Source organism: Mandrillus leucophaeus, unplaced genomic scaffold (assembly GCF_000951045.1).
Source record: "Mandrillus leucophaeus isolate KB7577 unplaced genomic scaffold, Mleu.le_1.0 Scaffold339, whole genome shotgun sequence".
NCBI lineage: Eukaryota > Metazoa > Chordata > Mammalia > Primates > Cercopithecidae > Mandrillus > Mandrillus leucophaeus.
In genome coordinates this window covers 877,464-890,766 of record NW_012103576.1, presented here as the reverse complement: position 1 = coordinate 890,766, position 13,303 = coordinate 877,464, and the positions used below count along the sequence as shown (strand labels likewise).

The 13,303-nt window shown below is 36.3% G+C and overlaps 1 protein-coding gene across 2 annotated transcripts in view; it reads right to left on the bottom strand.

Annotated features, from left to right (window-relative positions):
• The window catches only part of MBNL3 (muscleblind-like splicing regulator 3), a 61,544-nt gene extending 52,696 nt beyond the window's left edge, over positions 1-8,848 (bottom strand). For both annotated transcript variants that reach the window (XM_011988803.1, XM_011988804.1), the window contains exon 1: positions 8,593-8,848. In XM_011988803.1, coding sequence (XP_011844193.1) covers positions 8,593-8,769 — 177 coding nt within the window. In that variant the 5' untranslated portion in view covers positions 8,770-8,848. The remainder of the gene's footprint in view (positions 1-8,592) is intronic.
• Positions 8,849-13,303: the final 4,455 nt, after the last annotated feature.

Here is a 13,303-nt window from a genome sequence, read left to right as displayed (position 1 = left end):
CAACTTTTACCCACTGATTTCAGCATGTATCAGTGGATCTTGCCTGCAACCACTATTACCATGGCATTTGCCTACTAGTGATTTTGTGTTTCCTTCATTTGTTCTCCATTTATTAATTGGAATTCTTCTGTAAGGAGGAGTTGTCCCTTCTCCCCAACTTATCCATTTATTCATTTTTTTTTTTTTTTGGTAAACTATGGACTCATGGGCATCTATTTTACTCTATGGGCTATAATTCTATACTATCATCATTTAGTTTCTTGCTCAAGTTATTCCAACTTCAGTCACTGGGAGCTCCTTCAGATTGGCTACTGTGCTCTCTTTCATGCCCCCACCCTTTTTCTAGCACTTTCTTATATTCTTACACCAAAAGACATTACAGCCTCATCTTGTATTTTCCCTGCTTCTGTCCAGAATCAGCCATTATTCCAAAGATCCCTAGTTCCGTTATTGGAGAATGATATTAGACACAAAGATGTGGGTGCTATGTATGCTCATTGCTGTTGGGGTGTTAATTGCTTCTAGGTCCTCCCTAGACAGAGCTAGGAAATGAAAGCGTACGTAATAACCCATGCATACACACAGATCAATATCTATTCCTGTATCTATCTGTATACATACTCATGTGTCCTTTCTAATCTACACCACAGCATTCATCCTAACCTTCCCCTTTTATTTTTAACTTTTTTTCTCTGACAGTGAGAAAACAGGCTCTCATTATCTACTCTATATACATTTAGTTGTTCAACCTCAGTATCCACATACTTACATATGCCTGTGAGGAACAGATTTACTAACTAGAATCCTGTATTTGTGTGCAATTCTTTTTATCTTTATTATAAATATAGCACCTCCAGGCTTCTATTTATTAGTGTCAGCATGACATAGCTTATCCCATCTTTTACAATTAATATTTTAAACTTAAAAAAAGCAAGGAGGAAAACGGTATGCTACTATTTGTGTAAAAATGGAAAATAAGTATGGATATATTTGCTCGTGTGTGTGTGTGTGTGTGTATATATATATACATATATATAATATCTATGGGAGAGGGAAAACCAAAGTATCAGTTTGGAGGTCAACTGATTAACTGGGAAAAAGAGATGAGGGGAAAACTTCACTGCATACTCTATTATCGTTGAATTTTCTTAAACTTTCTCATTGAGTATAATTCACAAATCATAAAACTCACCCTTTTAAAGTGTACACATCAGCAGTTTTTAACACATTTATATACAAAGTTGTATAACTATCACCACTATCTAATTCCAAGACATTTTCATCACCCTTAAAAAAAAAACCTTGTACCCATTAGCAGTTAATTCCCATACCCCTCATCCCTCACTCACCCATCTACTGCCCTTCACAAGACCCTGGCAACCACTAATCTGCTTTCTGTCTCTGTGGATTTGCCAACTCTTGATGTTTCATATAAATGCAATAACACAATATGTGACCTCTTATGTCTGGCTTCTTTCACTTAACATCATGTTTTTAAGGTTCATCCATGTTGTAGCATGGATCAGTACTTTGTTCCTTTTTGTGGCTGAGTAATATTCCATTGTATGTATATATCACATTTTGTTGATGTAGTCATCAGCTGATGACTGTTTTTATAAATTTTTGAATTATGAAAATATCCATTCAAAAATTAAACTTTAAAAAATAGAAACAAAATGAACAAGCCCTTCTCATAAAAAACATAAAAATGTAAAAAAAAGAATCAAGCAAATAATATACGAAAAATACTAATGTACAGAAAAGCTTCTTTGACATTTGCCAGGACTCACAGACTCAATAGCAACTTACACTCGCGGCTAAAATTTATTACAGCATGGAACACAGAGGAAAAGTAACAGGAAACATAAATGTATCAGCAGAGTCAAGAGAAGCCCAGCACAAGCTTCCAATGTTCTTTCTAGTTCGAAGCCACACGCACAAGGACTCTCTCTCTAGTAGCAAACTACAGAGGCATGTATGGAATGTCTCCACCCTGGGAAGCCCAGTTCTAGTCTCAACGTCTGAGGTGCAGATGGGTCCTGATCACATATGCACAGCCTGCTACCAACTGGCCATGGCAACTGTAATCCAGGACCCTAACAATGAATCAGTCATCAATCTTGATCTTGAGCAAAGCAACCCTGACAAATTGTTATGTCATGGTCCATTGTTCCAGGTGTATACAACACAATAACCAATCAGTGACAAAATGAATGGTGGCCACATTCCCAGGGGATAGTTAAGGTTTCCCTTGGAGACATGCAAAGAGTAAGCCACCAAACCTGCTATGTTAACTCTTTCCTCACATGAGATTTCTTTATTGATAATCCCCCATCACTGGGGCATGAACTCTAGTTGATGTACAAGTCATAGAAAGAAGGGAGTGAAGAATAGGGATTGGGCACCGTTTGACTTCTACTTTACCTATAAACAGGAGTTATTTGTCTTCGTGGAAATTATTCTCTTTTCCATTTAAAAATATAAAGAATAGACACCTCTGCTTTGTGTGGTATTGCTTTCCCCCGATTATGTCAACCTTTCCAGCTCTTGGAACAGAATCCAAAGTCCTCAGTATGATACACAGAGCCCCACCTGATCTCCCCACCCCCAGGACCTCCCTGCCCTCATCTCCCACTGCCCTCCCCCTTCACCGCTCTCCTCCAGCCACACTAGTGACCTTGAGTTTCCTCACACACACCAGGCTGCCGCCAGCTTCAGGGCCTCAGCTGTCACCATTCTCCTTGCCTGGAGTATTCTTAGAAATCCTCTTCACTGTCCCCTCATCTCCTGCATGCCTCTCCTCAAAGGTCACCTCATTGGAGGCCTCCTGGCCACTGTATCTAAAACAGTAGCCCCTGCCATTCTCTGTACCCTTTCCTCACACCTGACAATATATTGTTATCCTGAATATTTAATTATTATTATTATTATTTATTTTTATTTATTTATTTTTTGAGATGGAATCTGGCTCAGTCGCTCAGGCTGGAGTGCAGTGGCGCGATCTCGGCTCACTGCAAGCTCCACCTCCCGGGTTCATGCCATTCTCCTGCCTCAGCCTCCGGAGTAGCTGGGACTACAAGCGCCTGCCACCACGCCTGGCTAATTTTTTGTGTTTTTAGTAGAGATGGGGTTTCACCATGTTAGCCAGGATGGTCTGGATCTCCTGACCTCGTGATCCACCCTCCTCGGCCTCCCAAAGTGCTGGGATTACAGGCGTGAGCCACCACGCCCGGCCATATTTAATTATTTTTTTACCTGCTCCTCCTCCAACTCCCAATGAGAATGTCTGTACCATGGAGACAGGGACTGTTTCTGCTTTATGGCTAAGTCCCAAGGCCGTGAACCAGAAGGGGACAGCTGTCACACTCTGCAGGAGTATATGATAGGCACACATATATCACACCACTTCCAGGACTTCTCACTCTCCAGTGTTCTGTCTTTCTGGTGACTTGTTGCTTCTATTTTCTCTGTCACGCTCTTGGTCCATTTTCCCTTGCTCTCTTTCTTGATTGACCATAATTACAGAAGTACATTACCAATCACTTCTAAGATGGACACTTGTTCACTTTTTTACATCTAGGACATTGGGATGCCCATTATGATCAATGGCATATTGTAGGGGATGATGAATAAATGGGAGACACAGTTAACAGTTTTTACAAAAGAAAAACTGGTCATGTTACAGTAGAGAAACCCAGTAGATGCCACCTTAACCAAGTGATTAAAGTTAACATAATGAATAAGATATATCAACATCACATACCGTCATATGTCACGCACATCATTTCTGTGTGTGGGTTTCTTTTTTATTTGCCAAAACCACATGACCTCAGTCTAATCATGAAAAAACATTCAATAAGCACAAAGTAAGATGTATTTTACAGAATAACTGACCAGTATTCATCCTCAGTGTCATGGTCATGAAAGACAAGGAAAGACTGAGAAAGTGTCACAGGTTGGAGGAGACTAAAGAGATATGAGGAATAAATGCCATATGGGATCCTAGATTGGATCCTGGAACAGAAAACTAACATTAGGAAGAAAATTGGTGACATTCAAATAAGTTCTCTAGTTTACTTAAGAATCTTGTACCAGTGATAATTCCCTGGTTTTGATAACTGTGCAATGCATGGCATGTAAGTTGTTGACATTAGGAGAATCTGGATAAAAAGTATACAGGAGTTTCCTGTATTACTTTGGTAACTTTTCTGTAAGCCTAAAATTATTAATATTTCAAAATAAAATGTTTAAAAGGCGAGGCTGAACTATCAATATGTATTTGTTTGGGTACCATTAGGTTGGTGCAGAAGTAATTGCAGTTTTTGCCATTGCTTTCATGGCAAAAAACACAATTACTTCCGCACCAACCTATAATTACAATTCTATTTTCCTTTCAAAAGAGGTTTTTGAAATGTTCAAAATAGCATTGACTTTTACCAAAGATACTTCCTTTTGAAGATTAGCATCATAGAAAATAGAGATCCTTAAATAAAATGTTATTTTCCTTGACTCTCAGGATGACAGGTGCTGCTTATGTGTCTTTATAGTGTAGACAGACCTCTCTGATGGAGCTGATAAATGGTGCTAAGTCTTGCATAATCCAGTGACCCTTGGGATTGTGTTGCTAGGTGTCTAGTTTCTGGTAAACTTTCCCTTAGCAAATAGGGATGAGTAAGTATTCAGTCAAAAATAGTCAAATTTTAAACTAATGAAAACTGCTGTGACTAGTGGTGCTATTACAGAATATACTGGTAACTCGGGTCAGTTTGACCTACAAGGATAGATTCATATCCATATGCTTATACAACAGGTTTCACTTGTCAAAATATTATTTTTCTTGTGATCATATGTGATTTTGAAGACACAGCATGTGACTGTTTTATGTGCATTCCTCACCCAGTTCCCATTTTTTAAGGAATGTATATAGGTTAGCTTGAGTATCCTCTAACTATGTCTGCTGCTATAGCCTTTACCAGGAAATTCTTGGCACAAAACTACCCAAAGTGGTAAGAGGGGTGGGCAGATGTGATGGGTGTTGACCTGTCATAATGAAATAATGACAACATTTATATCCTTCCTCGATAAAAAGTGACTGATAACACATTGCTTCAAGTATAGAGGGAAAGGTTCAAGACATCATATTACTGAAGCAGAATAACTTGGCTATGAAAACAATCACAAATATTGATTTCGTTTTAAAAATGACGACTCTTCATTAAATCCAAGGAACATTCACTAAAAATACCAACCTAGATCAATGGCAAACTGTAATATCAAGAATATTTAAAGAGAACTTTGGAGACAGATTATGCCCAGTCCACAAGGCAACGGAGTCAAAAACAGCTGCATACTAACATGATATGAGACCATTCTACGTAGTTGGAAATTAATCCATGGACTGCACTAGATTTCCATTTGAAGATGGTGCTGCCTTCATCACTGAGCACTCAACATTCATGGATTGATAGGCACAGCACTTCAGCACAATACACAATCAGTCATCCAATTTGCCCTTCTTATTTTCATAATATTCCCTCATTACAAGGTGAGTTAGAACATTGTATCTGTTGTACCTGTTATTAAGGCAATAACCATCATCTGGTAGAGTAGCTAGTACTAATAGAATTCTTACACAACAACAACAACAAAACAAAACAAAAACAAAAGCAGCAGCCCAAAACTCATCAAATGATTGCTTCAGTTATTTAATCACTCATGAGAGAAGAAATAGTATACAGATGAAGTTCAACAGTGTTTCAATTATAAAAACTCAGGAGAAGTAGGAAATGCTGCAGTAACCACGGAAGTATGTTATTTGTGTATTATAGATATGATACTAGTACAATGCACACAAGTCAATTACCCTCAGCTTAATTTAACTTTCATGCATGTCATGGATAAGAACTACAAAGCTCTTGTGCAGACATGGAACTCTGATTAATGTGCTATCTAAATGGCAAATTAAATAATTGTTTGAAAGGCTTTATATATTTGAAATATTAAGGGTTTCACAAAAATATGAGAATGTAAGGATTATGTAAATCATCTTTACCCTTTGTGACTGGTCATCAGGATATTAACATGATGCAAACATTACTTTAAAAATACTAGATACAGTGAGTAGACAACTTATTTAAATAATTAAGTGGCTTATTAATATTCATTGGCCATTATCTATTTTGTCTCTGAATTAAACACTTTCCAAGCTCTAAAGTTGTAGTGCAGTACGCATTTTGTAAACAGTCACCTTCCCTAGTACTTTTCTTCAAAATGTTTAGTTTATGGCACTCTTTTGCCTTTAAATGGAATTACTGACCTGAGTTTATTAATGAATAGGAAGATCACACATCTCCTTTCACATTCTATGATGTTCGGAAAGATAGAATTTACAAAGCCTGCAAGGAACTCTATATCAGAGCAACCACAAAACAGTTATACTTAGTTTGAACAACTAATATCACACAGCAACTAGATTTGGTTATGTACCTTTAGAACATGAGTTTGTAATTTTAAATAATAAACCCTAACTAAATAGAACTTTATTAAAGAATGCCTCCAACAAACATTTAGTTGATAGGAAGAAAACCTTTTATTTAATTCACTTTTATAGTGATATGTGGTTTTCCATTTGTACTAGCTTACTGCAGTCTCCACAATAATCACAGAAGTTAGGTAGAGAAGATATTACCTATCTGTTAGAGATGAAGTCACTCAAAGATTGTGAGGTTAAGTTGCCCGAGGTCAGATACAGAGGCTGGGACTGTACCCCAGATCTCCTGAAACAACACATGCAAAGTTCCTACTGCAGTTCCTGACCCTCTATATGGACTGGATGAAAGATACCTCATTTTTTCCCCCAACTAACTCAGCAATCTTTTCCCCTTCAAAGTAATGCCCAACCCTGTAGCAGCAGATTTAAATAATACACAAAATAATTGTAGATGAAACTTAAATGAAACCAAAATGAAGAAAACAAAGTAAGTTCTTTAGTCATAATGTCTACCACAAATAAAGGCAATTCAGAGATTTTCAATGGTAGGAATTACCTTTATCTTTACAATAACAAGTTTGTATTCTTAAAATGGAATGGTCTGCAAAAAAAAAAAAAAAAAAAAAGCAAACTAGTAATCACGAAATAGGTAAAAGTAACTCCTTAAGTAGTACAGGTTGAGCATCTCTAATCTGAAAACCTGAAGTATAAAATACTGCAAAAGCCTTAACTTTTTAAGTGCCAACATGATGTCACATGGGTGACTGAGATAATGACACTTTTGTTTTCTGATAGTTGAATGTACACAACTTTGTTTCATGCACAAAATTATTCAAAATGTTGTATAAAATTACCTTCAGGCTATGTGTAAAAAGTATATGTAAAATGTAAATGAATTTCATGTTTAGACTGGAGTCCCATCCCCAAGATATCTCTTTATGGATATGCAAATATTCCAAAATCCAAAAAATCGAAAACATTTTCAGTCTCAAGCATTTCAGATAAGAGATACTTAACCTGTATATCACTTAAGAAAATGTTTCCTGAGGAAACCATCACACTAAGGGATACATCTCCGTTAGCCAATGCAGCCATAAATAAAAATGTTAATGAGGTAAAATTGGTCACTGGTCATGATGAGGGTAAAACAATATCAAGAAACTGAAAAGGTTCTTGTTAAGCTTAATTCATTTTGACATATTTTGAAAAAAATCTCAAATGCATTGTAGCAAATCTTATTAATTAAACCAGAAATCCATTACAATTTATTGCTTCTATGTTTTAATTTGTACTTTTTATCCTTAAGGATAACTATGAATAAAACATGAAAATGACTACATTTTCTTTTTCTGCAATCATATACATCCTGTCCTATATAATACCTCATCTGCCCTCATATTTTGTTTATAATCTAGTATGTAATACTCAGGCTTGATGACTTTGGTAATAGGGCTTTCCTTACAAAATATACTTACAAATCTGAAATTGGTCAATCAGCTGTCCAGGAGGAAAATTAAGTGAACCTAGTTTTATAGTAATATGTTTAAGTTAAAGGTTCAAAATATACTTTGAGATACTTCAAAACGCTATAATTTTCCTTCTGGAAACCTTATACTCCCTCAGTCTGACCTTATTTATCCTCTGAAAGCTGACTGGTCCCTCCCAAGTGCATTTTGGTACTATGGATAATAAGCTATAATTCAGTGAAGGGCTTCTCTAGGTTACATGACGATTATGATCACTGTAACATCTAAATCATATACAAAAAAGTAAATGATAGCAAGACTACAATCCCTCACTGCTACAAAAATTATTCAATTTTTATTCTTTAAGTGTATCTGTTTTGATAAGTGGTAAGTGGTCTTTGGTGGAATGAGCTTTAGACTTGGCTTAGCTCTACAAACACAAAGAATTAAGACATTTTGTCGTTAAGCCATTCTGACTTTAAGACCTTCTATCTTGCCATTCTGTTTTTTAAAAAAAAAAAAACAAAATTTATCACTTTCATGCTATTATTAATTTTACTCATTTCAAAGCACATCGTATTTCAAAAAACACAGAAACCAACAAATTTAAATTATGTGCATTCAGATGGGACTCACCTTTAGAGAATCAAAACAGGCCACCACACGACCATTTTCCACATGGCAAACTCTTGGTGGATGGGCAAACTTGCAATCTGCATCAGCTCGAGAGCAAGTTCCTCTCTGAAATTCTCTACAGACTTCTAAAGTCAGCCACTTGGTATCACGAATCAGGGCAACATTGACAGCCGTCATATTGAAAGCAAAATTAAAATCCAATGTACCCTCTTTAGGACAATATTATTGTGGACTATTAAAGGATTAAAAATGAATTCAAACTAAGTGTGAAGAGATAACAGGTTGCTTTGGTGAAATGTCTATTTGTTAACACTTAGGTTTTCATTAAAGTCAAATCTGGTCTAGTCAAACAAAAAGCCAATCATAAAAACTATCAGAATAACTAAAAATCAAATTAGAGACCAACTCCTAAGAAGCCAACTGTTAAGATAATGAATGCTTTATTTTGTTCCTTTGCCGAATTTATGTGAAATAACCAGCAGACTTTCAAAAGAATTCTGTGCTCTGCAGTTGATGTTTTCAATTATTCTTGTAAAAAACATATGCTGCTGGCTGCCCTTTGATTTGTGGAATGGTCTCAGATCAGGGGGAGAAAAGTTTTTCTCTCTATTTATTAGCTTTAAATAATAAGATTGGGAAGGATGTTAGAACCCCAAAAAAGTTTTGTTGCAAAATCAAGTGGAGGGAAAATGACTAAGAAAATTGAGAATCACAGAAAAAAGAAATGGACCAGCTGCTGACAGTAAACTACAAGCACACCAGGTTCGGCGGGGAGGTGGAGAGGGCAGGGAACGGTATGGTAGGGAGAGGGGTTTATAAAGAGACAGCTCTAGAGTAGAATCCAAGCAGCAGAGTTTTCAGAAAAGGCACTTTTCAGAACCTGCAAGAAAAAAATAAATAAAATTAGCTAAAATAATACAATGCTTCCGTTTCAAACTCTAGATTTGGAAAAGAAGTAACTATATCCTATTTAAAACAGGAAGCATCTAGATACTGACAGTGCAACATAGTACAGTCAGCTATTGTCAATAAAAAGGGCATTTCCCAGTATAAAACTGTATAGTAAAAGCAAGCAACTGCTTAGATTTACTGTTGTACTACAAGACTGGGCAACAACCTCACATTAAGTGGGGTGGAGGATGGAAATGTAAAATGTGCTTCAGATAAAGAAAAAAGTCATTTGAAAAGATATTTTTGTTTGTTTGTTTGTTTGTTTGTTTTTCGTGTGTGTAGGCTCCTTAGTCTCTGAAGGGAAATTGGAGCAACTCAGAAGAAGGTTTCAGCATATACAAACAAGTGAGACAGAATGTGCTGTTTAATGAAATAGATTAAATATTATGCAGCTTTAAAGTATGCAGTTTAACTCAGTGTGAACCAGCTATAATTTCTAGCAACAGCTGAAAAGATACAGGAAAGGTTAATTTACTGGCATATGCCATAAACACATACTGAAATAGCACTAATGCAAAAGTGAGCTCTGAGTATTAGAAAAATCAAATAACTGTTAACTTCATCAAAAAGTGAGATTAAAGTTCTTAAAAGTATTTCATTTAATTTTTTGGACAATATTTTCAACAACTTTATAAAATCTCAATCTTCTCTTTGTCTTTTCCATATTCAAGATGAAATTCAATATCACCTGACTTTTCAAATGTCATTGAGAAATTAAGTACCTAGAAAATTCAAGCAAGCTTATCTACTCAAGAGCAAAACATGTTTTTCTCTGAATCATTCTTCATGGAAATCACTCTAAAATGTATTCTATGTAACTTTGCCTTCTTAAAAAATATCAAATATAATTTGGTCTCTAATTAAAGACTTGGGACTATTAATATATTAGGAAGTATAATAGTTCTCATCTTTAAGTGGCAGACTAATTGTCATATCCACTGCCACTTATCTGACTGTCACAATATCTACCACAGTGAATTTTCCAGCTCTCTTCTGAAAAACCTAATAGCCAGTCATGAATGTTGAATAACAATTAGTTACCCACTGAATGAGGGGCCTTTGGAACAAAATGCAGAGCTTTCTTGCATCTTCTATGACTGCTCTTACTTCTTTGGGGGCCCTTCTGCATCAAGTTACATGCAGGACCACGTTCTAGAGGGTTGAAGTTGCAGGCAAATGACTTCTAGGAAAAAATATTTTTTAAATAACCTGATGATAGAAATGTAAAACAAAATCACAATGTGATGACCACTTCACTCTTATTAGTCTAACTATAATTTTAAAAGACAGAGAAATTGGAGAAATTTGAACCCTCATACATTGTGGCTGGGAATACGAAATAGTGCAGTTGCTGTGGCAAACTGTCTGACAGTTCCTTCACTTCCACAACTCAGTATATACCCAAAGTATCTGAAAACAAGTGATAAAGAAATCCTCCTACAAATCCTTGTACATGAATGTTCATAGCAACACTATTCACAATAGCCAAAAGTGGAAATAGCCTAAGTGTCCATTAACAGATGAATGGATAAACAAAATGTGGTATATCCACACAATGGAATATTATTCGGTCACAAATAGGAATGAAGTACTGAGGCATGCTACCAGAAGGATGAACCTTGACAACATCATGTTAAGCGAAAGAACTCTGTCACAAAAGGTCACATATTGTATGATTCCATTTATATGAAACGTTCAGAGTAGCCAAATCTACAGAGACAGAAGATAAATTAGTGGTTGCCAGGGGTTGCGAAGAAGGGATAAGGGTGAATGACTGCTTAATGGGTACAGAGTCTCCTTTGGGGGGTGATGAAAATGTTCTGGAATTAGATAGTGGTGACGATTGCTTGATTTTTGAAATACCATAACCAATTCACTGAATTGTACACTTTAAATAGATGAATTGGATAGTATGTGAATTACATCCCAATAAAGCTGTTATATATATTTTAAAATGTCTAAAGAGACATGACAACCAAAAACAGCCTGACTAGTGATGGGATTAGCTATCCCAAACTTTCTGAGTTTCTCCTTAGCCAGAGATTTTTCTCAGTAGTGTCAGTAAGTTGAATTTCAAGAGTAAATTCATTTCCACACTGTAACTGTCTTAATGTATTATGAAAAGTACTCTGGAAGAGTATGATATTCCAACCTAATCCCACAACTAAATTATATAGTCTGTCTGAACACATTTGGAAGGAAAATGACAAAAAAAGATCTATCTATATAAGATCTGCTCAAAACATAAACACTGAGGGTCTGGAGAAAGACTTTTTCTACAGAGGTCCACCAAGTATAGAAACATAATAAATGATACATGTGAATTCTGAACTTTTACAAATGAAAAATGCAAGCAAGAACTGGCTTCCGGACATGCATTTTATTCAGAGATAGGGGGAGAAAGAATTTTCTTTTTTCTTTTTCAAAATTTTGGCCTGTAACCTATGATGAAGCCCTGGCCAACTCTTCAAAGCAGTTCTAGCCACCACATGTCTTCCTTCAGACTGAAACTATTTTAGGCGCTGACTCAGAAGAAACTAAGTGCAACACTCAAGGGAGCTGGAGGAAAGATGGGGAGAAGTTCTCTCATGCAGCTCTGTTTGTCTATGTATAAAAGACAGGGAGAAGTGCCAGTTTTCTCTGTATTCTTAAGATCAATTTTGTTTTGGGGATAATATAGCTTTGTCTTCACTTCCTTAGACTTAAGTAATAGGAATACAGTTCTGCTTCTTAAGATTTATAGTCCTCTAAAGCAGAACATGAAAAGTTACCATTTCTTAGTGCATTTGTACTTTATTGTACTTGCAGTTTACAAGCGCCTGTATTTCACTGATCTTTCGATCTCTCAAAAATATTCTAAAGCATGAGTGATAACCTAAAACACTGATGACTGAAATGAAGCTCATGGAGGTTAAATTACTTATTCGAAGTTAGAAAGCCTGGTGGTAGAGCCATGACTCCAGGCAAGATCTTCTGACTCCAAATCTCATGCACTGATTCTAGCTGAGAAATGTCATAGATAGCATTGTTTATCTCTCTTGGGAATCTTAAACAAGGGAAACCTGTCAATTTTGTAGAGTACTTATGGTTCGTTTTCAGAATTACATTCATGCCTGATGTATCAACATTTTCATAATTGCCATAAGTTGTGCTCAACCAACATTTATCTAGCATCTACTATGTGCCAGGCATTGTTCTAGGTACTGAACAAGACTGATAAGGTCCTTGCTCTTGTGGAACATGCTATGCTCATTTAAATAGAGAAGTAACTTGATAGTACAAGGAAATAAAATGAGTATTAGAATTTATGAAGAGCTGGAGGTAAACACTAGGAATTCTGACTTCAGCACAAACCTCTAACTCACCATGAATGATACACCAAGCACTATGATTTAAGAATACTCTTAAACGCACACTCAAACACCACTGCATAGAAGTTAAGTCATCAAGAGGAATACCTTGGAATTACATTGAGACTTATTGCTCTCCAGATTTCTCTTGGAGAGGGCAACTACTGTTCTCATTTTACAGATGGGGAAATGAGGGTGGAGAAAGGTTGAGTAATTTAACTTGCACAACTTCATGAAGCTAGCAGGTGATCAAGCCATGGTTCAAACTCAGGCAGCCTGACTCCAGAGTCCCCTCCACCACTTAACCATACCACAATACTGTGTTACTCTTATGGCATCTATCATATTCTTCCTCATGCTTGCTGACTGGGCCCCTTAACCTTTTCTCCCTTACTAGATTTAAACTCCTT